Source organism: Hypanus sabinus, chromosome 8 (genome assembly GCF_030144855.1).
Source record: "Hypanus sabinus isolate sHypSab1 chromosome 8, sHypSab1.hap1, whole genome shotgun sequence".
Taxonomy (NCBI): Eukaryota; Metazoa; Chordata; class Chondrichthyes; order Myliobatiformes; family Dasyatidae; genus Hypanus; species Hypanus sabinus.
The window spans coordinates 157183172-157206988 of NC_082713.1; the positions used below are offsets into that span (position 1 = coordinate 157183172).

At 38.7% G+C, this 23817-nt stretch overlaps 1 protein-coding gene across 4 annotated transcripts in view; it reads left to right on the forward strand.

Moving 5' to 3' along the window:
• Positions 1-18281, forward strand: part of kcnd2 (potassium voltage-gated channel, Shal-related subfamily, member 2) — a 340030-nt gene extending 321749 nt beyond the window's left edge. For 3 of the 4 annotated variants that reach the window (XM_059978315.1, XM_059978313.1, XM_059978314.1), the window contains 5 exons: positions 3075-3173; positions 6392-6487; positions 11696-11755; positions 13093-13337; positions 15577-18281. In XM_059978315.1, the coding sequence (XP_059834298.1) occupies positions 3075-3173; positions 6392-6487; positions 11696-11755; positions 13093-13337; positions 15577-15754 (678 nt within the window). In that variant the 3' untranslated portion in view covers positions 15755-18281. The remainder of the gene's footprint in view (positions 1-3074; positions 3174-6391; positions 6488-11695; positions 11756-13092; positions 13338-15576) is intronic. The other variant, XM_059978316.1, reaches the window with a different exon arrangement.
• The last annotated feature ends 5536 nt before the right edge of the window (positions 18282-23817 follow it).

A 23817-nucleotide genomic window follows, 5' to 3' on the forward strand; every position in this document is an offset into this window, starting at 1 on the left:
TGGTACCCTTACTTGAGAAAAGATACTGGCTTTGGAGGCAATGCAGAGAAGGCTTGTAGCCAGAGCAGCATGATCTTCTTGAATTGCAAAGCAGGCTCAATGGTCAGATGGCCTACCATTTCCCCAGAAGAAGTCAGGTACATAAATGTTCATTGACATTATCATGGAGACGAGAAGTTACTAATGCTGTGATCTGGAAGAAACAGAAAGCTGCTGAAGGAACTCAGTGGCTCAAGATGCAACTGTGGAGGCAAAGGTTTGGTTGGCATTTGGGTCAAACTCCTATATCAGGAATATTACCTGAAAGCAGATCCAGGCAGGTCCTGGATATAACGTCCTGATTCAAAACATTAACTGTCCTACAGATGCTGTCTGACCTGCTATGTTCCTGCAGCAGCCTGCTTTTTGCTCCATTGCTATTTTCATATAACCTTACTAACAAACACCCAAACTCTGTTGCAGTTATTACTGTGACGGATGACAGATTTCATTGTGGATTGTTTATTGAAGGTCAGTTAGCTTACACCTTATTCCTCAATTCTGCCATGCAGGTGAATTCCTCCTTGAACATCGTGAGGGATTACAACCTCCTCTTGAGGGTTCTTCACTCCTTCTCCTCCTCCTCCTCCCTGTTTTGGCTCTTATCATACCCTGCTTGTAAACTATTCATTGTCCCATTTATGGATTTTTTGGAAATTCAAGATTATGTAATGTCATTTCTACTACACAAGTGTAAAGCAGAATGAAATCATTGTTACTCTGGATCTGTTGCAGTATATAAAAAATTACACTAAGATAAAGAACACAATAATATAAGAAACACACATAAAAATAAATACCTTAGATAGCTGATATACATAGATTGATTGTGTGTACATAAAGTGATGCTAGGCGGAGGTATGTCTGTCTTCTTTAGTTGTCCATCGGAATCCGATGACGATGTCCACTCCTTTAACGGTGAGATCTTTAATGACTGTACAGTCCTATCCTGGACCCACAAGCTCTATTGCAGGTGGGACATGTATATGTGGTAGTGGTGGTGGTAGTGATGGCAACCATGGCTGCATTTCTCCTGGCTCTCTTCTGCTGTCTTCTGGTATGTCTGTACATAAGGTGACTCTAACAGGATATGATAAGGTAGTGGTGGAGGTGGGTGTGGAGTGCTGGGTCAGTGGGTGGAGGTATAAATCAGGCTTACTGCTTGGGGAAAATAACTGTTTTTGAGTCTGGTGGCCCTGGCACGGATGCTTCATAACCTCCTCCCTGACGGGAGTGGGACAGACAGTCCATGTTAAGGGTGAGTGGGATCCTACATGATATTGCTGGCCTTTTTCCAACACCTTTGTATGTATGTATCCTTGATAGTGGGTAAGCTGGTGCTGGTGATGCATTGGGCAATTTTGACTACCCATTGTAAAGCCACAGTGCAGTTCCTGTACCATGCAGTGTTGCAGCATGTTAGGATGCTCTCTGCTGGATATCTGTAGAAAGTCCTTAGACTAGCTGTACATAGTCTAGCTCTGCTCTGAAAGCAGGGGCATTGGTGAGCTTTCTTGATTGTGTAGGATGTGTTCTGGGACCATGAGAGGTTGTGCGAGATGTTTGAACCTGTGCCACCGGTGAAAAGAGGGATGTGAATGGTGCAAGTTCTCCTGAAATCGATAACTACTCCTTTATCTTGTTGACACTGAGGAAGAGGTTATTTGTCCGTCTTCCTCCTCCTTTCTGAAGGCCATCTCATCGTTGTTGGTGATGAGCCCCACCATTGCCATGTCATCAGTGATCACCCATGTGTATGGCCATGCAGTCGTGTGAGCAAAGGAAATACCTGCCAGTAAGGGTTTGCAAGACAAACGGATTTGTACAGATGCCTTCAATTCAGTAACAAAAATCTTTTAGCCCCTGTAGCCTGGTTTGGGTTCAGTGACAGTCTTCACAATCTCTTTAGCTGCAAAGTTCCTAGGGATATTCATTACACACTTACCAATATGGAATCTCATGCAATTAGTTCTACATATACACACACTCAGGACATTCCCAGCAGCTGGAGACCGATCAGCCCTTGTACCTGCTCAACCATTCAGTAAGGCTTTGGCCAGCTTTTTATCTCAGCAGCATTTTCTTGCACAAAGCACATATTCCTTGATTCCTTTAAAACCAATCTTAATTATTTTTTCTTGCTTATATACTTGGGTATGGAGCCTCTGGAGCCCTCTTCAGCAGAGAATTTCAAAAAGCGAATGAATGTTACTTCTCATCGTGTCCTGAATGTCCAGTGCCTTACCTTGAAACGATGATTGCTAGTTCCAGAGACTCCAACCATGATAAATAATGTCATTTCCCTTATATCATCTGGTAAAAACAAGTGTAGAACGCAAGTAGTGGATATCACAGATTGTTCCATATCAAGGACTCCAGTTTGCATATGAAAAGAGTCCATTGCCTGAAACTTAGATACACATTTGAAGATGATGCTGACCATTTAGGAATGCAAATCTCACAGGAAATGTCTGCCCTCTATCTTTGGCATGTTGCCATTTTATTTTCAGCACCCTTAACGTTAAACAGTCTGTCTGTAAAGAGTAATGGCATTGCATATGACAAAACTGAACAGTATTTGTGAACGGTGAGGTCTAGTTGCTGTATTTTTATCTTTTATTTCCCAGCTGGTAGTTCAGTGAATATTTGAGGGATAAGATGAAATTTGAATGTGTTTGTATTTATTAACAGATCAGTTTGGGGGCTGGGGGTTCATTGTTATCAACATTGTGCACGTAGGAGTGGGTTTTTCAAATGTAAATATTGTCAGTGTTTCATAAGTAAAACTTAGACAAAAGGAATGTATTAGTTGCCTGCTCTATAAGCAGTATCTTATAAAAGCATATAAGCATATATATGCAGCATAGTGCACTAGAATTCCCACAGGTATATTAAGATAAGGAATTATAAATAAATTTCTCTTGCAAAATTCATTGATTGTTAAGATTCTTAATGTGTTCTGATGTCACTGCTAAATATAATAAGAAGATAGAAAGATGAATTATTGATTTGCTTATATGCTCTTGTTTGTACAGAAAGCCAGACTTGCAAGAATCCGTGCAGCTAAGAGTGGGAGCGCAAATGCTTATATGCAGAGCAAGCACAATGGCTTACTAAGTGAATCACTGGAGCAGGTAATAGTCTGCTGAAAGATCAGTGTTGATTGTTTTGTCCCTTCTCAGCAAGCAGGGGAGTAGAGCCAAAAAAAAAACGAATGAGTTGCTAGCAGCAACCTTGCATTTGGTTTTTTATATTTTGAGATATACCAGTTAAATGTTCCTTGAGAGAATGCCTTAAATGAAATTGAAATCCAGGCCACAAATCTGCTGCTTGTGTACATTTTCTCTCACATAGAAAGATTAAGCAGTTCCTCGTTTTGAATTCTTGTCTCCCTTACTTCATGGGACATTTGAGCTGACAATATGTAATGATACATGGAACCAACTAGAGGGATTATGAAGGAGGAAGAAATTGAGCAATATGAAGATATACAGATTAAGCACTCAGCAGGCTCTAATAGCAACAACTCCAGCTGTGAAAGATACTATCATAGTCCACATATTTAAAATCCCCAACAGATTTTTTCTTTTTTGTGTGTAAAATGGAAAAGACTAATGCTTCTACAAACATGTTCGTAGAGTCAGATAGGTATATAGCCATCCAGTGTGCGCCAGCTTCCAACCAGCCATTTATATTAACCTGTATTTACTCACACTAATTATTTCACACTTCTACACACCACGGGCAAGTTTTAGTGGCCAAATAACCAACCAATCTGCATGTCTTTGGAATGTAGGATGAAACCGGAGCACCCAAAGGAAAACCCACACAAGATCACGCAAACTCCACACAGTCAGCACCTGAGATCAGTTTTGAACCCAGGTCTCGGGTTCTATGAGTTCTATGAGGCTGTACTAACTGTACCACTGTGCTACCTATCCATATTGTCCCAGAAGATCTGTCAGAAAATTGCATGATCTATTTAACAACAAAATCAGCAAGCAGGGCATTTGAAACAGCAATGATATTTTCCTTCAGTTTGTATCTCTTTGTCCACTCCATTGCTTAGGTAGGAATGTTAAAGCCCAGCCAGATAGGCGGTTTACACCCAGCACCTTTACCTGAGACTGGATGTGAGTAATTCAGCAGATTAGTTAGTGATTATGGAGCTCTGCCCTCTCCAACTTCATAACACCAAGACAAGGAATTCACAGTGAGAACACGATCTCCACTGATCAGCTGCTGAGCTTAAAGGAGGAGAATATACACGGATTTTTGTTTGTGAAATAAAGCAACATGGTATAAAAATTTTTACAAGTAATGGATCCAATTCCCGTCCCTTTAATATTTTTACAAACTCAATTTGGCCAATGAGGGATCTTTGCTAAAATGCAGACAGATCGTAGTCACTCTCCAGACACCACAATCTGTTATTTCCAATGACAAAGACTGATTGTGGGTACAGATGAGTCCTGTACACTTAGTAGCTGGGTAACTGATTCAAGCAAAGCACTGCAAATGCCTGGAGTGCCTCTGAGGATAGTGCAATTTTTATCTGAAAAGTAATGTTAGGAAAGTATTAATATTAACTACTTTCCTCTCTACAGCGGTAGCAAGCCTAAAATCTCTCTTCTCCAAATATGAGTTTCCCCTCTGTCCCTTGAGCCAGCAACGCAGCAACCTTTCTCTTTTGTTGGGGTTTCTTTGTATTATTTACTCATCATCAAAGAATTGTCAAGGTTGCAAATCTCTCCTCCCTTAATCTCCCAAACCTGCTGGAGGCCACAACCTAACTACCCATCAATGCTGCCCTACCATCACCCAAGTGCAACATAATTCAGAACCACCACTCCAAGTGTGTAAAGAGTAGGTGCTGCCTACAATAGAAAAAAAATAAAATTAACTAAGTAAAAATGGAATAATATTGTAGCAGATTAAGAACGTTAGGCTTAGTGGAGTAGAAATGATTCATGCAGAGGAGAAAAAAGCAGCAGCAAAAGCTATCTGACATGGGAAACAAATTACAAAAGGATGGTGGTTGTCTGTCATATCCAGTGATGAGAGGAAACCTGTCAGGAGGGTTTTTAAAGTGGGAAAGCTGTTGCACTGAGGTAGATTCCACTGTCAACCACTCAGAAGATCGGGTCTAGTGGTATGAGTAGTCGTCAAAGTGGGGTCTTCCTTGGTTGCAGTGGATGCCAGTTCCTCCTCCTTTGCAGCAAAGATCATCCTCTTCTGTCTAGTAAGAAAGTGCAAGTTAACATATGTAACCTCTGTGCAACCTCTTGGCATTCTGCTCTTTTTCTTGACTTATGGCCTTTCTACCTTAAAATTCCTGCAAATCACCTTCCCATTTGCCTAAAACTAATTGTAGCTTGATGGAAAGATGGAAAGATTTTCTGGCACTATGGATTCAATAATATTTACCTTCCTTAAAGATATTCTAACAAAATTCAATGGATTAAAATAGTTTTGAATAAGAAGCAAATGCTCAACTGTGGAGGTATTTTCAGGAGAGTCTAGCTAAACATGGTTAATTTTTAAATATTTGGAATATTGGCCTGAGGCAAAACCCCACTTTCAATTTCCTGTCATAGAAAAGAATGTTGTTTCACATTGCACATTCAAGTCTCCTCACACTACACACGCCAAGCTGTTTGATATTGCCAGCCTTCTCATATCCTTTCTGACTACACCTTCATCACTAAAGCTGTCATTCCTATGAGGTCTTGAGGTTCTGCCACCCTGTCATTCCCAGTTATAGCAGCCATCTCCATAGCTACTTCTACAAGTTCAGATTTTCACTGCAGAAAATGCCTGTATATCTCAATAGTTACCTTGATTCTTTTCCTCAGATCAACCCAGAAGGTACTATGGCTAATAACAATTGTAATAAGAAGTCCCTCCTTATACTGTATATGCAAAAATACATTTTAGGTATACAGTCTAGCCCAAATGCCTCTGATATACCGGCCAACTTTATTTTAGTTGCCTTTCTAAAAGATAGGTTACCCTTTCCAGGACTGAGGTTTGGACGATTTGCACAGCTCATGCTAAAATCTTCCAAAAGCATAAACAGTCAGGTCCTCTGGATATGATTTATTAACATTGGAGGAGCAAGCAGTAGAATCATTACCGCATGGATTCTAAAGGTTAGGCTGAACAAGTCATAATCCTTGCTGAATAAGGTTCTAACCTAAATACATGCTCACTTCTAGATGAAATTAATCATTCTGCTCCTCCAACCACAGTAATTTTGGTTCTCAGATATTTTTTACAGATTCTAGGTAAAGTAATGCAATCTGGAGTGTGGAGTCTTTTAACTTATTGTTACCTGATTTTTTCCCCCCAGTTATCTAATGATGAAGAACAAGCTCTAGTTAGCAAGTCAGTATCTTCATTTCAGAGGCAACATCATCACCTTTTACACTGTCTGGAGAAAACTACGGTAAGGAATGAATGCCTTCACTAGAAATTTGGAATAAAATGCATTAGTCCTCTTAAATTAGCTTTTGTGCTTGTAGCATTTCTGTTTGGAAAACAATTGTTATAAAGATGTGTGATCTGCAAAAATCACGTTGTCTATTCACTGAAAATAGATCTGACCAGAACACTCCATTTCACAGCACCATATCATTCTTGCTTCAGTTGCACCTTGTCCCTCTTTCACCTCCAGTGGGAATAAGAAAAACACAAAGATGAAACTATAATAGGGTTTAGCTATATCTAAAATAATTTTTTAAAATACTAAATATTGTTCCAATATAAAATGAGAAGTTAATAGCATTTAATTATGGTGATATTTCAAATATAACTGATTTGATTTACGGCTATTTAATAATTCATTTTAAAAGACGTTTTTACATGAAGATAACTTAAATTTGACAGAAAATCATTGTGTACCTTGGATTCAATAATTCTGTTTTTGCCTTAATAATCCATATAATTTATGGGATTTTTTAAACCAGGAATATAATACATAAATAATGGAACCTATAATATGCCCATAATTTTAGAGTAAGAAGTTTATTAAACATTATACATTGTATGATATTTCAAATTATTTTACAGTATTGGTCAGGGATCGGAAAGGCCATCATGCAGGGATTAAGTAATTCTGCACTAGGATAGAGTAAAATGATAGAAGAATAAGCTGTTCCTCTCCATGGCTGTGTGGTGTGAATAGACTCTGGAAATTCATATTACCACAGGACTACAAAAGGACTCAAAGCAAGACATATACATGTTAGTCAATAAACTTACAGAATTTAAGAATGTTTAAAAGTAAAAAATAATTTTTGAAAAAGTGAATTGAAACCTGCAGTGTAATTTGGTTCTTAAAGATTTTTGGGTCATAAACCAGTCCAGGCATATAGCTAAAAATTAAATAACAAACTATAAATTTTATTAATGACAATAACTCTATTTCTTAGAAAAAATATCAATTTCAGGTTCAAGGGAGTTGCTCTCAGATTTTGACTGTACAGTGCACATCACGGACTTTTCGTCAGTTAGAATGGAATGTGGTTCAAAGTAGAAGCTTAGTTGCATAATCACTGCAGTCGAACACTGAAAACATAAGTTCACACCCATTATAATACTGCTTTGTAAAATTCTGTTAAATGGGCTGTAAAAGTAACATTAATCTCCACAGAATAAGTACATAATTCTATCATGTTTGGCATTTAAAGTAGTTTATTCTCCTTTGAGTTGCTCCATCAGAACTTTATGTCACAGTGTTACTGGTGGCATATTTGAGTTATAGTCCATTATTTTAGATGATGTTGGCAATTGGAATTACCTTACTTGCAAATGCAAACATCTTGCACTTGTACAGCAACTAATCAAAAGTATAATATATAGTACTTTTCACAAATTTTGTACTTCCCAAAGTCTTTAACATCCAGTGATTTTATTTTTAATGGTGTTCCCTTTCTCCTATTTCACTGGAAGGACAAGCTAAACAATACCACCATCCACTGCCCAGCCAACATCCCTAGTTACAGACAGTTCGCTATCTTGGGCAGACCTGATGGTTTGCATGCACGAAACTCTCAAAATTGGCAGTCTGCCATAGGAGAATGAAGGAAATGGAACAGAGAGAGGAAAAGATGAAGGATGTGCTCCAAATGTCTGATGAAATGCAACATCCCTCTGATTCCTTGAAATCCCTGATCCACAACAACTTAGAGTGGAAAAGAAGCATTCGAATGATGTTGAGAACCTCAAAGTCATGCATCAAAAACACACAGAGGTCCTCCGTAAGTAGCAGTAAGCCCAAACCTCCTTGCAAACTGTCCACCCACCCCATCAGCCATCACCAGCCTTTGGTTTCATTAACATTTCATAAACTGAACTGGAGCAAGTTACCTTCAATCATAAGGGCTTGCCTAAGAAATCTCTCTTTAATATGAACATGAATTATTGGTTTGTGTACATGACTCAGATGATCACTGGTTGTTGTGTGAACATCTGCTAATTCATTGTAACAGCTCCTCAGAGAACGGCCTTTCATCCTCAACCTGCAATACTGATTCAGCGAGGACCAGTGTGGATTGGTAATAACATCTCCTCCCTGATAATCAACACAGGCATACCTCAAGAATGCATGCTTAGTGTATCGCTCTACTCTCTCTACGCTAAGCAACACAAATGCCATTTATAGTCTGCTGATGACACTACTGTTGTTGGTAAAATCTCAAATGGAGATAAGGAGGCATACAGGAGTGAGATCATCTGGTTGAATGGTTCTACACCCAGTGTCAGCAGGACTAAAGAATTGCTTGAGGACTTCAGGAAGGAAAAGTCAGAACACACACCAGTCCTCAATGAGTCGGTGGTGGAAAGGGTGAATTGCTTCAAGTTCCTGGACATCCACATCTCAGAGGATCTATGCTGTGCCCAGTACATTGATGTCATCATAAAGAAGGCATGTCAGCAGCTCTACTTTGTTCAGGGTTTGAGGAGACCTGGTATGCAAATTTCTATAGATTTGTGGTGGAGAGCATTCTGAATAGTTGTATCATAGCTTCATATGGAGGCTCTAGTGTATAGGATTAGAAGAGACTGCAAAGAGTTGTAAACTCAACCAGGTCCATCACAGGCACAACCTTCCCCACCACTGAGGACATCTTCAAGAGACAGTGCCTCAGAAAAATAGCATCCTTTACTAAGTATCCTCACCATCTGGGACGTGGCCTATTCTCATTACTATCATTGGGGAGAAGGTACAGGAGCACAAAGTACTCAATGATTGAGGAATAGCTTCTTCCCCTCCACCATCAGATTCCTCCTTTATTTTTGCACTATTTATTTATTTTCATTTCATATACATCAGTGATAATAAATCCATTTCTGGCCACCAACTAACAAAAGGATTGGGAAAAGCCAGTTAGCAGACCAATTGATCACAGTCAGAAAGGAATTACCTCCTGAGCGAACTTAATGTCTGGCTCAAGGTACAAATGGCAAGCATGGCGGAGCCAACAGATTGAAAGTGAGATTCAGCAGGTGTAGCTTTCAGATGAAATCATGCAGGTTTTATGCAACAGCAGCCTTGTATATAACAGCAGAAGCAAACAATGAAATGCCACCAGAGACACCCTTCAACAGCACAATGCATTGAACAGCTACAATACCAGAAAGAGTAACCTGTGCAAAACATTAGGAGTAGACCATGTGGAAAGGTTGGACTGGACACACATGAAAAGGAAAAACCAGCATCAAGAGTTACCTCTTTTAGCTTTCTAATTCATAGATGAATTTAGGAACACAAGAACGGCTGTGATGGATGGTGTTCTAGGAGTTTATTCCAGCTGGTGAAACAATTAGCTCTTAGTGATACATCATCCTAATCATCTTGCAAGACTTCAGATTGTGGTTCATTTCAACCTGGCAATTGTCTTGAATGTTTACTGAAGGAACACTCTTTCCAAAGTAAGATACTATGTAAACATGCAGAAAATAAGCAGTTAATGAAAATAAATCGCAGATTAATGACTGGATTAAAGTAACATATTCAAGGAATTATTTCAAGCCACTGGCAAAAAGTGTTAGAAAAAAAACTGAAGATTCAATCTACTGTTGAGAAATACAATCAGAATCGCTCATTTATAGTTTCATAGAATTGTGTTGTACTTGTAGATAAATATTGGGCCAATACATGTCTGAAACTGCAAGCAAATTTGCAGGGTTTAGAATTACTGTGAAATGGCAGGCACGCATTTACAATAGTATGCCTATAGTTTTCTCTTGCCAACATCATTTCTCTCAAACTGATAATATTCTTTTTGATATATAACTACCCATTAAGAATTCACATCTTGCTGAGAAATGAATGAACAGGATGAAATTTCCCATTTTAGCTACCTAATTTCATTACGTTACCTTCAGATCAGATCTGAGAACAAGTTTGAAGCTCCTCTATTCTGCTTCATTAGAGTCCATATTAACCTCTCAACAGTTACCTGCTGCACTACAGGGACTTTTACCTTTTATTTTCAACCTTAGTCATCTTCATGACGTTTTTGAAAAGAATTGTAAAGAACTGTCCTCACAATACCCCAGCTCACTTTACATCAGGGTCATGCAATTAGATGCAGAACACAGAACTGAAAGATTACTCTGCCAGGCTACCCAGTATAAAGATAGATTCACATTCAAATTATAAAGCAGGGGTGGCGAACCTATGGCACATATGTCCACAATGACAGAATCAAAGAATTTGTTGACATACGGCGTGCAGCGCTGCCCCTCGATTCTTTAAACCCCACCCATAACAAAAAAGATACATAATGATTATTTTTACTGCCAAATGAGGTAGCAAATGATTCACTGATGGGGAATATAAGACCATTAGATGTTAAAGAGTCATAGTTAGAGTGGGCAGCTTTACTACAACACGTGAAAGAACTTTACAGAAAATTATTGCTAATTTGGGCACACGCTCTCAAAAAGGTTCACCACCCCTGCAATAAAGCATACTCACTCTTTATTGTTTATTCCTATTACATTACTGAATACTCATTTGAAGACAATGTCATGTTGTGAAATCTTAAGAAAATTTATTTTAATCTTCTTGTAAATTCTCTAAAGATAACCTATATTTCCCTCATTAGGATCCTGTTACTGCAAATTTCTAAAAGCCTTCTAAGATCAGGCCATTGTTTTCCAATGTTGTTTACCTGCATTTCAAACTCTATTGTCAACTCAGTGCTAATAAATGACTTCTTAACTTCAGCAGGATAGCTAATGAAAACATAAGAAAATTCAATTCTTAACACTTAATATATAATTGGATCAAAGCATACTGTATACAGTATATTGTAGTTATTTTTCAATTCAAGAATGAAAGAGGAGACTTTAGAACAATATTTAAAATGTACTTAAATTTCCCCTTTAACTGTTTGTTAATATTTTATTGATATATTTATTTTAATTAGAATCTGCCCAAAGCAACAATTTTTAAACTGCTATTAAGTATCTTCAACATAAAGTGACTGCAGATATTACCATGTAATTCACAATGCTATACACCCAGGTAGTAAAGATGCCAGAAGCAATGCTTCTGTTTTGTTCAGATATTTGAATACTCATTTTAAACTTTTCAGATGCATTAGTCATTTTTTTTCTTTTCTGTTGGCATGTTACCATATAGGGATTGTCCTATCTTGAGGATGATCCCCTCTTATCAATTCGGTCTTCAGCATCCATTAAGGTACCAGTCTGATTGTTCATGTCAGAGTTACTTGAATTTTAAGTGTTTAACTTCATTTTATGTGCAGCTGCTAATGCATTGGCAATCTATAGATGTTCGTGTTGTGCCCTGGTATTCTGTGATTGTGCCAAAGCTTCTTTGCTGATTACTTGTTTGGTTATTTATTGAGATGAACTGAATTCTGGGTTTGTTGAGATGTACACCTTCCAGGGGCTGATATATGCTGATTTCATGCACAGTTAGCAGTGAATCAATTAAGTTACTGATCCATGAAATTTTACAAAATATTTAATGAAAAATACTGTAGAACATGGCATTTAATACAACTGCTAAATTGCAAAATACAAAATCTGTAATGATTCCCTAATCTAAAACGAAGGATGTCTTTGGGATCTGTGTGTTCTTAGCACAGAATTTGTTATTATTATATATTTGACTGCAGTTCAAATCTTTAATATTTCTCCAACCACATATATTTAAGTGCTTCAGAAAGCTTATTGCCTTTCAAAAAGAAGATGACTTTTTCATTATGTTGGCCCAGATGGATTGCTGGATTTCAAAACAGAATGTTTCTATACGGTATGCTCCAAGCAATGACACTGTTTCACTGGACTAACCAGTTTAATTTCACTGATGCACAATTAACATATAAATATAATGATATGAAAATTGTCTATTAGCTATTACAAATTTTAATGCAAGCTCAATTATTTTTGAACAGGTTAAACAAGAGAATGGGAATTTCAGATAATCATCACTGCTTAATTTCACCCAACTATCTCTTAAATGTCATCTTGTTTTTCAGATTTTACAGATTACTCCCTGTATAGACTATTAACTTACCACACTCTATCCCTTGCCTCAGTTCCAGACAGAGCACAGTTCAGTAATTGAGGATAATAGCCAGCACACACAACATGACTTTACATCTTTATTACTGTATCAGTGATGTTGAGTTTCATGGGTACAATGCCATTTCACATGAAGTGTTCAAAATTTTTATTTGTACTCTTGTACAATCCTTCTATGTAATTTGTCTGATTGGTAACAAAGCACTATTTATCATTTGTGGTGTTAAAATCTTTATCATCTCTGCTAAAAGAAAGAAAAATAGAAATGCAGGAAAATCAATTTCTCTGCAGCTCCTGAAATGTGGGAGCCCTATAGTTGGAACTCAACTGATCGTTAAACAGCCATTATATGTAGCTTGCATTGAGACCAGTCAGCCAAACCTTGATGCTTCCAGTGTAACCCTCTTCTAAGAAGAAATAAGCAACCAAAGTTCCCTTTGAAATGATCTGTAAAATATTTTCCTTTTCTTTTCCTCTTTCAATCAGAATCATGATTTTGTGGATGAACAAACGTATGAAGAGAACTGTCTAGAAGAATCCACAAGAAATCGATCAAACTCACACAGTTCTTTCTCCTCTCAACATGGTTTAACTGGAACATGTTGTTCCAGGCGAAGCAAAAAGCCTTTCTGCCTCCCAAATTCAAATACTTCTAGCAGTCACCCAGGAAATGTACAAGAACTCAGTACTATTCAGATTCGATGTTTGCAGGAGAGTGGGCTCTCTAACAGGTAACTACTAAGTACTTTTATATTTTAAAAATAACCTTAGTGATCCAATCCTTTTAGCATAATAAGAAAAATTGTAGAAACCAAGAGCAAATTAAAAGAAAATAATCAATAAATTGTACAGCCAACTTTCATTTGTGCAAAAAAATCTAGTCTTAGAGCATTCACATTGCTATAACTAATGACAAACAATAGGTTAAAAATTGTGTTAGTCCTATGACTCACAGCCCTGGAATTATATTGCCAGAGAGTTCAAAACACATAAGGTCATGTTAGTTTATATGACTTGGGTGGGGCTTTGTGCAGAAAGTCCTGATATTTATCAGATAACAAACATTACACTTGTAGGAATGAAACTGAACACTAGCTGTTTGCCATTTCATTTGCTGCATGAAGGTCTGTGGTAAATGCAAAAGGTGTGAATCTGCCTTCTTGGCTAGGCACCACATGACTTGGACCCAAAAACCTAGCCGACACTAGTTCCACCATGCTCTTCTTTAGAGATGCATTTCACTTTTGCTGCATCTTAGACCTTCAGGACAATAAGATATAGAAGGAGAATTAAGCCATTCAGCCCATCGAAACTGCTCTGCCATTCCATCATGGCTGTTTTATCCCTCTCAAACCCATTCTCCTGTCTTCTCCCCATAACCTTTAAAACCATTACTGATCAAGAACCTATCAACTTCCACTTTAAATATACTCAAAGGCTTGGCCTCCGCAGTCATCTGTGACAATCAATTCCACAGATTCACCACATTCTATCTGAAGAAATTCCTCATCTCTGTTCTAAATTATCATCAGGTCCTAGACTCCCCACTATCAGAAACATCTCTCCACGTCCACTCTATCTAGGCCTTTCAATATTCGATAGGTTTAAATGAGATTTCTCTCTCATTCTTCTAAACTCCAGTGAGTACAGGCCCAGAGCCATCAAACATTGTTCATATATTAATCCTTTTATTCTTGGGATCATTTTCATGAACATCCTCTGGACCCTGTCCAATGCCAGCATGTCCTTTCTTAGATAAAGGGCCCAAAACTGCTCACAATAATTCAAGTGTGGTCTCACCAATACTTTATAAAGCCTCACCATTACATCCTTGCTTCCATATTCTAGTCCTCTTGAAATAAATGCTAACATTGCATTTACCTTACCACTAATTTGACCTGCAAGTTAAACTTTAGGGTGTTCTGCATAAGTGGTCCCAAGACCTCTGATTTCTGAATTTGCTCCCCGTTTAGAAAGGAGTCTTCATCTTTATTCCTTCTACAAAACTACATGACCCTAAACTGTATTCCATCTTACTCTCCATTATGTTACTGCACCCTTGAAAATGTAGCCACTGTTGAAGTCCACATTTCAGTATGCTGTCGTGTTCTCCAGCCATTTCTTTACTGCTAAAGTAGTAACACCAGGTAGCTGAGAGTTAAACTGTATTTAGTATGTTCATAAATGCGTATGACGTAAGTTTCAGACTGAGGCTTTGAAGGGTAAAATGCACAGAGAAGGCATTACAACCTTCTCAATAATGCTTCTTCAGCAAACCTGCAGCCATCGAAAAGGAACTTTAAATTTCCACAAGGCCAGGTTCCACAAGACCACATAGATGGTCCCCTGTTCCACATTCTTGGAGATCAAGCCCCAAACACCTCTCGCTTGTGTACTTTATAATATCCCCCTCCCAAAGCTGATCTGGATATACAGATGAGCCAAATGGACCAATTCTGGTTCTCATGCACTGCATTCAGAAATAAATTTTAACTAGATGCATAGAGATGCAATGCAGCGGTCAGTGCTGCCACTCACATCTAGACATTGTAGAACTAGTTCCAGGGCAGTGCTCATTTGTACTAAATTGAATGTCATGTGCACAGTCTTTTACTTAGAAATTAAGAACATTAAGTAGGAAAATGGCAACTGCTGGTCTTCCATACAACCTTGCCCAGGCCTCAGTCAACATCGAAATCGATAGACAGCCAAAGAAGAATAACATTAAGATCATCAGTTAGTTGTATTTTAAATTAAATATTCTTATTAAATGTATCTGACTATGAGAGTGGGCCCAACTAAGTTGAATTAAATCAAAAGTATTTATTTAGTAAATCAATTAAAAATCTATTCTAATGGCTATTTTGTTGTAAAGCTTTGCTTGTATGACATTTATATTCTATTGGTGCTTGTGAAACTTTAACTCACCTGTATGCTTGCGGCTAACACAAGCTGTGTTCATTCTTCCAGCCGCTCCAGTCTGAACGCAAAGTTAGAGGAAAGTGTCAAGCTAAATTGTGAGCAACCCTACATAACAACAGCGGTAATAAGCATGCCCAGTTCTCTTATCGCGACATCCCAAGGAGATGACAGGCCTGACTCTCCAGAACAAGCAGAAAGCAACATTGTAAAAGTGTCAGCACTTTAAAAATCTTACCACGTCAAACGTGAGCCTGGAAAGTCATCTGACCACCTGTGTTGTTCCTGCTATTGAGGAAGTAGAAACAAACATCACAGATTGGAGGGCAAGTGGTGAACATCAGCGCTTTCCCAGATAGTTTTGCATTGTGAAGTCCATGATAACACTGATCATCGCACTGAAGATATTTATCAGTGGAGTTTGACCTCAGAGTTATGTAACATTGATAGTGAGATGAGCAAAAGAAGGTAACATTAAGCTTGAAAACAATTCTGCAATAATTCCTTTGCAGTTGAGCACAATGAGACATTTTCACTTATGCTACATGTTCGACCCCAAATGCTTGTTTTATTATAAAGTACTCATGAACTGGAACGGTGTGCATGGGGGAGGAACAACAAAACCAACTTTCAGAACTTTTCATCTTTACAGCAACATGTATACAGCAAAAGTTAAACAAACCTGTTTAAGTTAGAAAATAATTGTTAGCAGTGGATTGATTAAATTAAACAAAGACCAGAACAATGCATGTTGAATATTCCTTGAGGCATTACCTAACATTCATTGTTTTTCTATACAGTGGGCACGTTCAATACTTCACCAAGATCAGGATCTGTTATTAGAGGGAAATGTATAGGGTACCTTGGAAACTTTGCTAGTTGGCCATTAGTCATTGAAAGACCGTTTAGTTAATACCAGATGGAAAAATAATTGTAGTAATGTGTTTTGATTGATGGTTTATATTAATAGTTTACACTACAATAAAATCTTGTGAATAATACACCTTAAGTTCAAAAATGTTGTATTGAGGTTGACAGCTGGAGTAGCTGCACCCAAGTTTCTTTAACTTTTCTTTCCTATATCAGCTTGTCTTTTGTTGCTTATAGCAAGTGCAAGCAATTTTCAGGCAAGCACTTGAATGAGTGAACTTTTAATTGATGTGTACGACAGATTTTATCCTCCTTCATTGCAGCTGCAGTAAGATTAAAAGACTGCTCTTTCTGCATGGACTCCCAGATTTATACGGAACGTAGTGGATGACTATTCAGCAAGCTATGTGCTCCAATCACCTGCAGCTATGGAAGTTGTTCTTGCTATAAATATATGTATATTTTTGAGTCAGTACCTTTAAAAGTACTAATTTTCAGTATTAGGTACAATGTTTTTAATTGGGGATTTTGAGTGTAGTAATATTTAAATACTTAAACCTGTTATTTTCCTTAAAATGACACTAAGCTATTTTGGAGAGCAGAATATCCTATACTCTCAGCCACAGTTCCAAGGAAGTGAACTGTTGTCTGCATGCTCAATATTGAAGAGCATGTTTCAGTGGAGTTAAGCTCTCCCTGGCTTCCTATACTCCAGCCAAACAAACAACACGAATGTTACAGTGCTTCGAACAGAGGTTACAATTGCAGAAGCTTCAAGCTTGCATGATTGAAGTTCTGAGGCAAGGCTGTAAACCTCCCTCTATTTTTTTGTAATGCCATTATATCTAAACTAATATATCAAGTTTACAAATGTGAACTTTAATGGTGTGCTGTCAAATAGGGCATAGTGCTTGGAAAGAAAAATAAGAAGATGATGCTGAGGTTTTATTCTTTGTTTCCCATAGATTGGGTTCTGGCTGAAGCACTGGAAAATTACACAGCAATACTTACGATAACATCTGAAAAATATCTGGATGTAAACAAAAAAAAATTGCTTCATACTTTTACAGTTAATGATAACAGAATTGCACCTGAATTTTCCAATGTACACCCGTGTATTACTTATGCAAAGTTCCCTCTTAAATTTTTATCACTGTTTTTCTGAGCAGGTTCAATAATAGTGCCCTTAAAGTTGTATTTGTATGAGTGAGTCAGAAATCTGTCAGACTTATCGTCCTGGGTTGTAAAATGATTACAGTGTGCAATGCTCTGTGCTGTAAATTAGTTGTAACTTCGTAGTGTTCATGAGTTCAACATCTTCGCTGTTTTGTATTTGAACAGCTTTCATAGGTTTCACTTTAATGAAGCAGCATAATTTGCCACCTATTATGCTCAAAGAAGTAAAAATGTCTGCATGCTTCAGTTGGAAGAGTTGGTATTGTAACTGGCAGTAATGCTTGATAAATGAACAACATTCATTTTCTTAACTACTTGAAGGTTGTCTTGTAAACTATCTACAGATAAGTTGTCCAGACCGGATAGTATAAGAATGGTACGAGATAACAATAAAGTATTTCTGAAGACAACATGTGCAATTGGGAAGTAGAATGTAATGCATAGAACTTACAGTGGTAAAGAGAATAGATGAGCTAAACAACTTTAACTGTAATATATACACAGAAATAATGTGTTGTTGAAATGGAAGTATTCGATTGAATCTACAATCAAAAATTGTGTATTCACATAGTTTTTGAAAACAAAGAAACATTAGAGACATAAGATACATAAAATGATTCCCATGTATGAAAGTTGAGATTAAAATGTTTTAATTTTTGAGCACGTGTTTTATGTCACTTCAATAATGTATTATTCATTGAAGGCCAGTTGTTTCCAAAAAATAAGTTTCTTTATTAAAATTTTAAAAAAGGAAGCAGTTGGGTTCCTTAATTATCTGGGTGGTACCATGTATGGTCATTTACTTGAACGGCCAATTACTGTTACAATCCACATACATTGATGAGATCCAGTCTTTCTTCTCTGACTCCTTTCAAAGTCACTGTGCTATAAAGCTTCTGATATGACCCTCAGGCTTAAATGAGGCAAACTTTTCTCCAATTATGGAGCTACCATGTTTTTCCTTCACTGTAAACTCAGTACCCTTTCCAATTTTGCTCTTTAAGAACACATTTTGCAACTTTGCTAACTTTCTAATTACAGTTCTTTTTCACAAATACTATCGATTTCTGCCCATGTAACATCACCCATCATTGCCCCACCCCATCCACAGTCCACACTTACTCTCGTTTAGGACCATGTTCCAATACTCCCCAATTCCAACATTTCAACATACTGCATACCCTGTGGCAAACTTTAGGTGATCCAGATGTTGTAAAAGATAACAAACTTGGAGCTGTGATTAGTAGTGAGCACAAGAATAATAGACTGTACAAGAGCATGGGTAGATAGTAAATCAGTCAAACAAGTGACTGTTAAAATTTAATACAGGAAAGTACAGAGTTGCATGTTTGCAGAAAAACTGGGATTTACAAAATAGACTATATGGCATAGTACTAAGAGGTTTGCAAAAGCCTAGGGACCTGAGTGTAATATCTTTGACGACGCTAGAACATGTTTCCCTAGAAATTCTAATACATCATTAAATAAGAATGTTTCAAATCAGCCACCATCATCCCCATACAAAAGAACTCTACAAACCAAATGAAAAAATGTTTCGCTGGACCATGGTGCACCCACAAAACATTGTATATCACACACAGCACATAAACCAAAATATTACAATGAATGTTAAAATAGAATTCAAAATGCATGCGGTGTACAGCACAGGTAAACAGTACAGTATACAGTAAACAACAAACTGACCTAGTGACAGTCCTCAGTGTGGTAGAATATTCTTTAGTCTCACACCCTGAGAGAAAAAGCTGTTACAAGGAAAAGTCTACAACACTCCCAGTAAATGTCGCAAATGGGGAGGGGCCTCCCCAGTGGCCCTCTCAATGGATTTAACTGTCCTCTGTAGGGTCTTGCAGCCTCCATACCACACAGTGATGCAGCCAGACTGGACATTCTTGATGGTGTTCCTATAGGAAGTTCTTAGAATGGGGGCAGGCCTTAGTCTCCTCAGAAAATGAGGGGGTGGTGTGGGTCCATGTTAGATCGCCCATATGTGCACACCAAGGAACTCCATGCTCTTCACTCTCTCCACAGCAGAGCCAATAACGTGCAATGGAGAGTAATCGACCTGTGCCTTCCCGAAGTCCACTATTACTTCTGTCTTGTTCACGTTGAGACTCGAGTGGTTGTTCTGATGCCATTTGGCAAGCCCCTCGAACTCTCGGTATGCCGACTCATGGTTGTTGCAGATCAGGCCGGCCACTGTGTATCGTCAGCAAACTTGCTGATGCAGTTTGAGCTGAATCTGGAATTGCAGTTTTGAGTCAGCTGCCCGAACAACAGAGGGCTGAACACAACCCTGGGGCGATCCAGTGCGATCAGTGTGATGAAGCTTGAGATTTTGCTGCCAACTCAGACTGACTGGGTTCATTCCATTAGGAAGTCACCACTCCTCCCTCCCTATCATCCTCTAAAGGGAGGCCCCCCCCCCCCCAGGGCTGTGTGCTGAGCCCATTGCTGTATGCTCTGCTCACACATGACTGCATGGCCAAACACCCAAGCAATCACATTGTAAACTTTGCCATGATACAACACCAACAATAATAAGATGGCCCACGGAGAGGAGGCGAGTAACCTTCTCCTCAATGTCAATAAGACAAAGGAGATGGTTATTGACTTTAGGAGAACTCGCGCCTCTCTCTACTTCAGTGGCACAGCAGAGGAAACTGTGAGCGGTATCAAACTCCCGGGAGGGCTCAACTCGCACTGTATCTCATGGTCTCAGAACACATTACAGACAATCAGGAAAGCTCACCAATTCCTCTGCTTTCTGAGGACACGAAAGAGAGCTGGACTAGGCACATCAATGCTCACATCATTCTACAGAAGAGAGCATCCTAATAAGCTGTATTACTGCATTATGGGAACTCCACTGCAGCAGACAGGAAAGATTTACATGGGCAGTCAAAACTGCCCAAATCATCACTGGCACCAGCGTACCTGCCATCAAGGACATTAATATAGCAAAGTGGCAAAAAAAGGGCCAGTAACATCATGAAGGATCCCACCCACCCTCATCCTGGACTGTTAGTCCCACTCCCATCGGAGAGGAGGCTACGTAGCCTCCAAGCCAGGACCACCAGATTCAAAAACAGTTACTTTCCCCAAGCAGTAAGACTGATCAACATCCACCCCTCCACACCCACAACCATCTGTACTTTATCATTTCCTGGCAATCATGTTATGTACAGACACTTCCTGTGCCAGGCGTCACTTTAGGGACATACAATTAATGCCATCGGTAATTGATAAGTTTGTGGGCTAAGGTAGAAGGAATCAATTTTAGAAAACTTAACACATTTATTTCTCACCCTCCCCTAGTGTTGCCATCATGTCCTCGTGGACCTCCTTGGGTGATAACCCCTTGAGACCGAGGTAGCGGATGACTGCACGAAGGCCAATATTGTCCATTTTCTCAGACAGTGCTTACTTGCAATTTTCAATGATCTGAAACAGAAATACCACAAAAGTTATTAACTTCAAACTTTCTGCATAATCACTCAAAGAGTTGAACTGCATGTGCACGTAACGAGAGCTGTATAATTCAACTCCTTCTTCCTTAGGCTATGAACTTATCAATCACCCCTGCCGTGGACCATTTTATGGAGGTCCAAGACGCCAACTTCTACAAAGAAGGGATCTGTATGCTCCACAACCACTGGACTAAGTGTGTAAATGTAGGAGGGGACTATGTTGAAAAATAAATGTGCTAGGTTTTCTAAAATTGACTCCTTCTACCTAAGGCCACAAACTTATCAATCACCCCTTGCATATGTATATAAGCTATTTTATGTATTTATATTGTGATTTTTATTATTATTTTGTTCTTAATCTGCTGTGTTTTGTGTGCTTCATCTGATCTGGAGAAACAATTATAAGACCATAAGATTCAGCAGCCAAATTGGGCCATTTGGTCCATCAAGTCTGCTCTGCTATTTCATCATGGCTGATCTATTTTCCCTCTCAACCTAATCTATTGCCTTCTCCTTGTCCCTTCATGCCTGACCAATCAAGAAACTGTCAAACTCTACCTTAAAAACACCCAGTGATTTGGTCTCCATAGCTGCCTGTGGCAACGAATTCCACTGATTCACCAATCACTGGCAAAAGAAATTCTTCCTCATCTCCACACTAAAAGGACATCCCTCTATTCTGAGGCTGTGTCCTACCACCATAGGAAACATCCTCCCCACATCCACTCTATCAAGGCCTTTCAACATTCGATAGGTTTCAATGAGGTCACTCATCATTCTTCTGAATCCCAGTGAGTACAGGCCCAGAGCCATCAAAGAATCTTCATATGACAATCCTGGGATAATTTCCGAGAACCTCCTTTGAACCCTCTCCAATATCAAGATATCCTTTCTTAGATAAGGGAGCCAGAACTGCTCACAATACTCCAAGTGAGGCCTCGCAGTGACTTAAAATCCTCAACATTACATCCTTGCTTTTATATTCTAGCTCTCTTGAAATGAATGCTAACATGACATTTGCCTTCCTCACCACTAACTCAAATTGCAAATTAACCTTCGGGGAATCCTGCACAAGTCCCTTTGCACCTCAGATTTTTGAATTATCTCTCCATTTAGAAAATAATCGGAGATTTTATTTCTTCTATCAAAGTGCATGACACTTCCTGACACTGTATTCCATCTGTCACTTATTTGCCCATTCTCCAAATCTAAATCCTTCTATAGCCTCTCTTCTTCCTCAAAACTACCTGCCCCTCCACCTATCTTTGTATCATCCAGAAACTTGGCCACAAAGCCATCAATTCTGTCATTCAAATCATTAACATATAACATAAAAAGAGTCTGTCCCAACATCACTAGTCACCAGCAGCCAACCAGAAAAGGCTCCCTTTATCCACACACGTTGCCTCCTGCCAATCAGCCAATGCCTTATCCATGCTACTACAGTATGTTATTATTTCATTCTCCTTTACACTTGTGTACTGGGAATGCCATTAAACAATCTTTAATCTTACTAAGTTGCCAGCACAAATAAAATGGAGTCAAAATATAATGGGACCCATTATCATTACAGAGGATAGAATTTTGCTCCAGTACAATATGTCTTTCCAATCTCTTGCTGTGGAACTGGGATGGGAAAATTAGTACTCAGTGATGGTGGAGAACTGAATCTTAAGGACTGGCTCTTGGTTAAGGTTGTGGATCTGGCAACATATTTAAGGGATAGGGATCAAAGACCAGCAGCATGTCAGGATAGTGGGCTGGGATGAGGGACCACCAGTACAAGGAGAGGGAGGAATTGGGATTGGTGTCTTCAATCAAGGTGAATTACAGTGTAGTGAAGAAAACCAAATTAGCTACATGATGCAATGTGATCGGTGAATTTTAACGACAAACAATTTTATTTATCTGGGAGTCATGCTTGATATAGCACAATGCTAGCAGGACTATGTTTTTCCAGGCATATCCAGCAATATGCATCCCTGGGATCTGGGGTCCAAGTTCTTCTGCAAAGAGCATTTCCTGGGAAATTTTTATCCCATACATGTAGAAGCCTGACCTTCATGAAAAGAGGAACTGGATACAAAAACAAAGAGATCACCTCAACTCTTGTTAGATTGCTATTTTAGGAAGAACGTGAAGGCCTTCAAGAAATGATAGAAAAGACATGGACAGGTTTCAGGATTGAGGAAATACAGCTACAGAGTTAAACTGAATAAGCTGATATTGTTATCATTGGAACAAAGAACTTAGAGAAGATGTTATAGAACACCACAAGATCATAAGACATTTAAGCCGAGAGAAACTGTTGCTATTAGTCAATTATTCAAAGAACAGGGCACACAGAGTCAAAGGATAAGGCAAAAAAAAAAAACCCACAAAAGGATCTTAGTAATTTTTGAAGGTTTTTGCCATGCAGAACCATTTGCCCACAAGGATAATAAAAGGTACCAAGTGGCATTGAATCTGCGAGTAAAATGGCAAGCTGCTGTGCTGTATTAACACTGTGCTCTACCTTGGATTAATGAATATGATATAGTTGGGATCACAGAGACATGGCTCCAGGGTGACCAAGGATGGGAGCTCAACATCCAGGGATATCCAATATTCAGGAGGGATAAACAGGAAAAAAAAGGTGGGGTAGCATTGCTGGTTAGAGAGGAGATTAATGCAATAGAAAGGAAGGACATTAGCCTGGAGGATGTGGAATTGATATGGGTAGAGCTGCATAACACTAAGGGGCAGAAAACACTGGTGA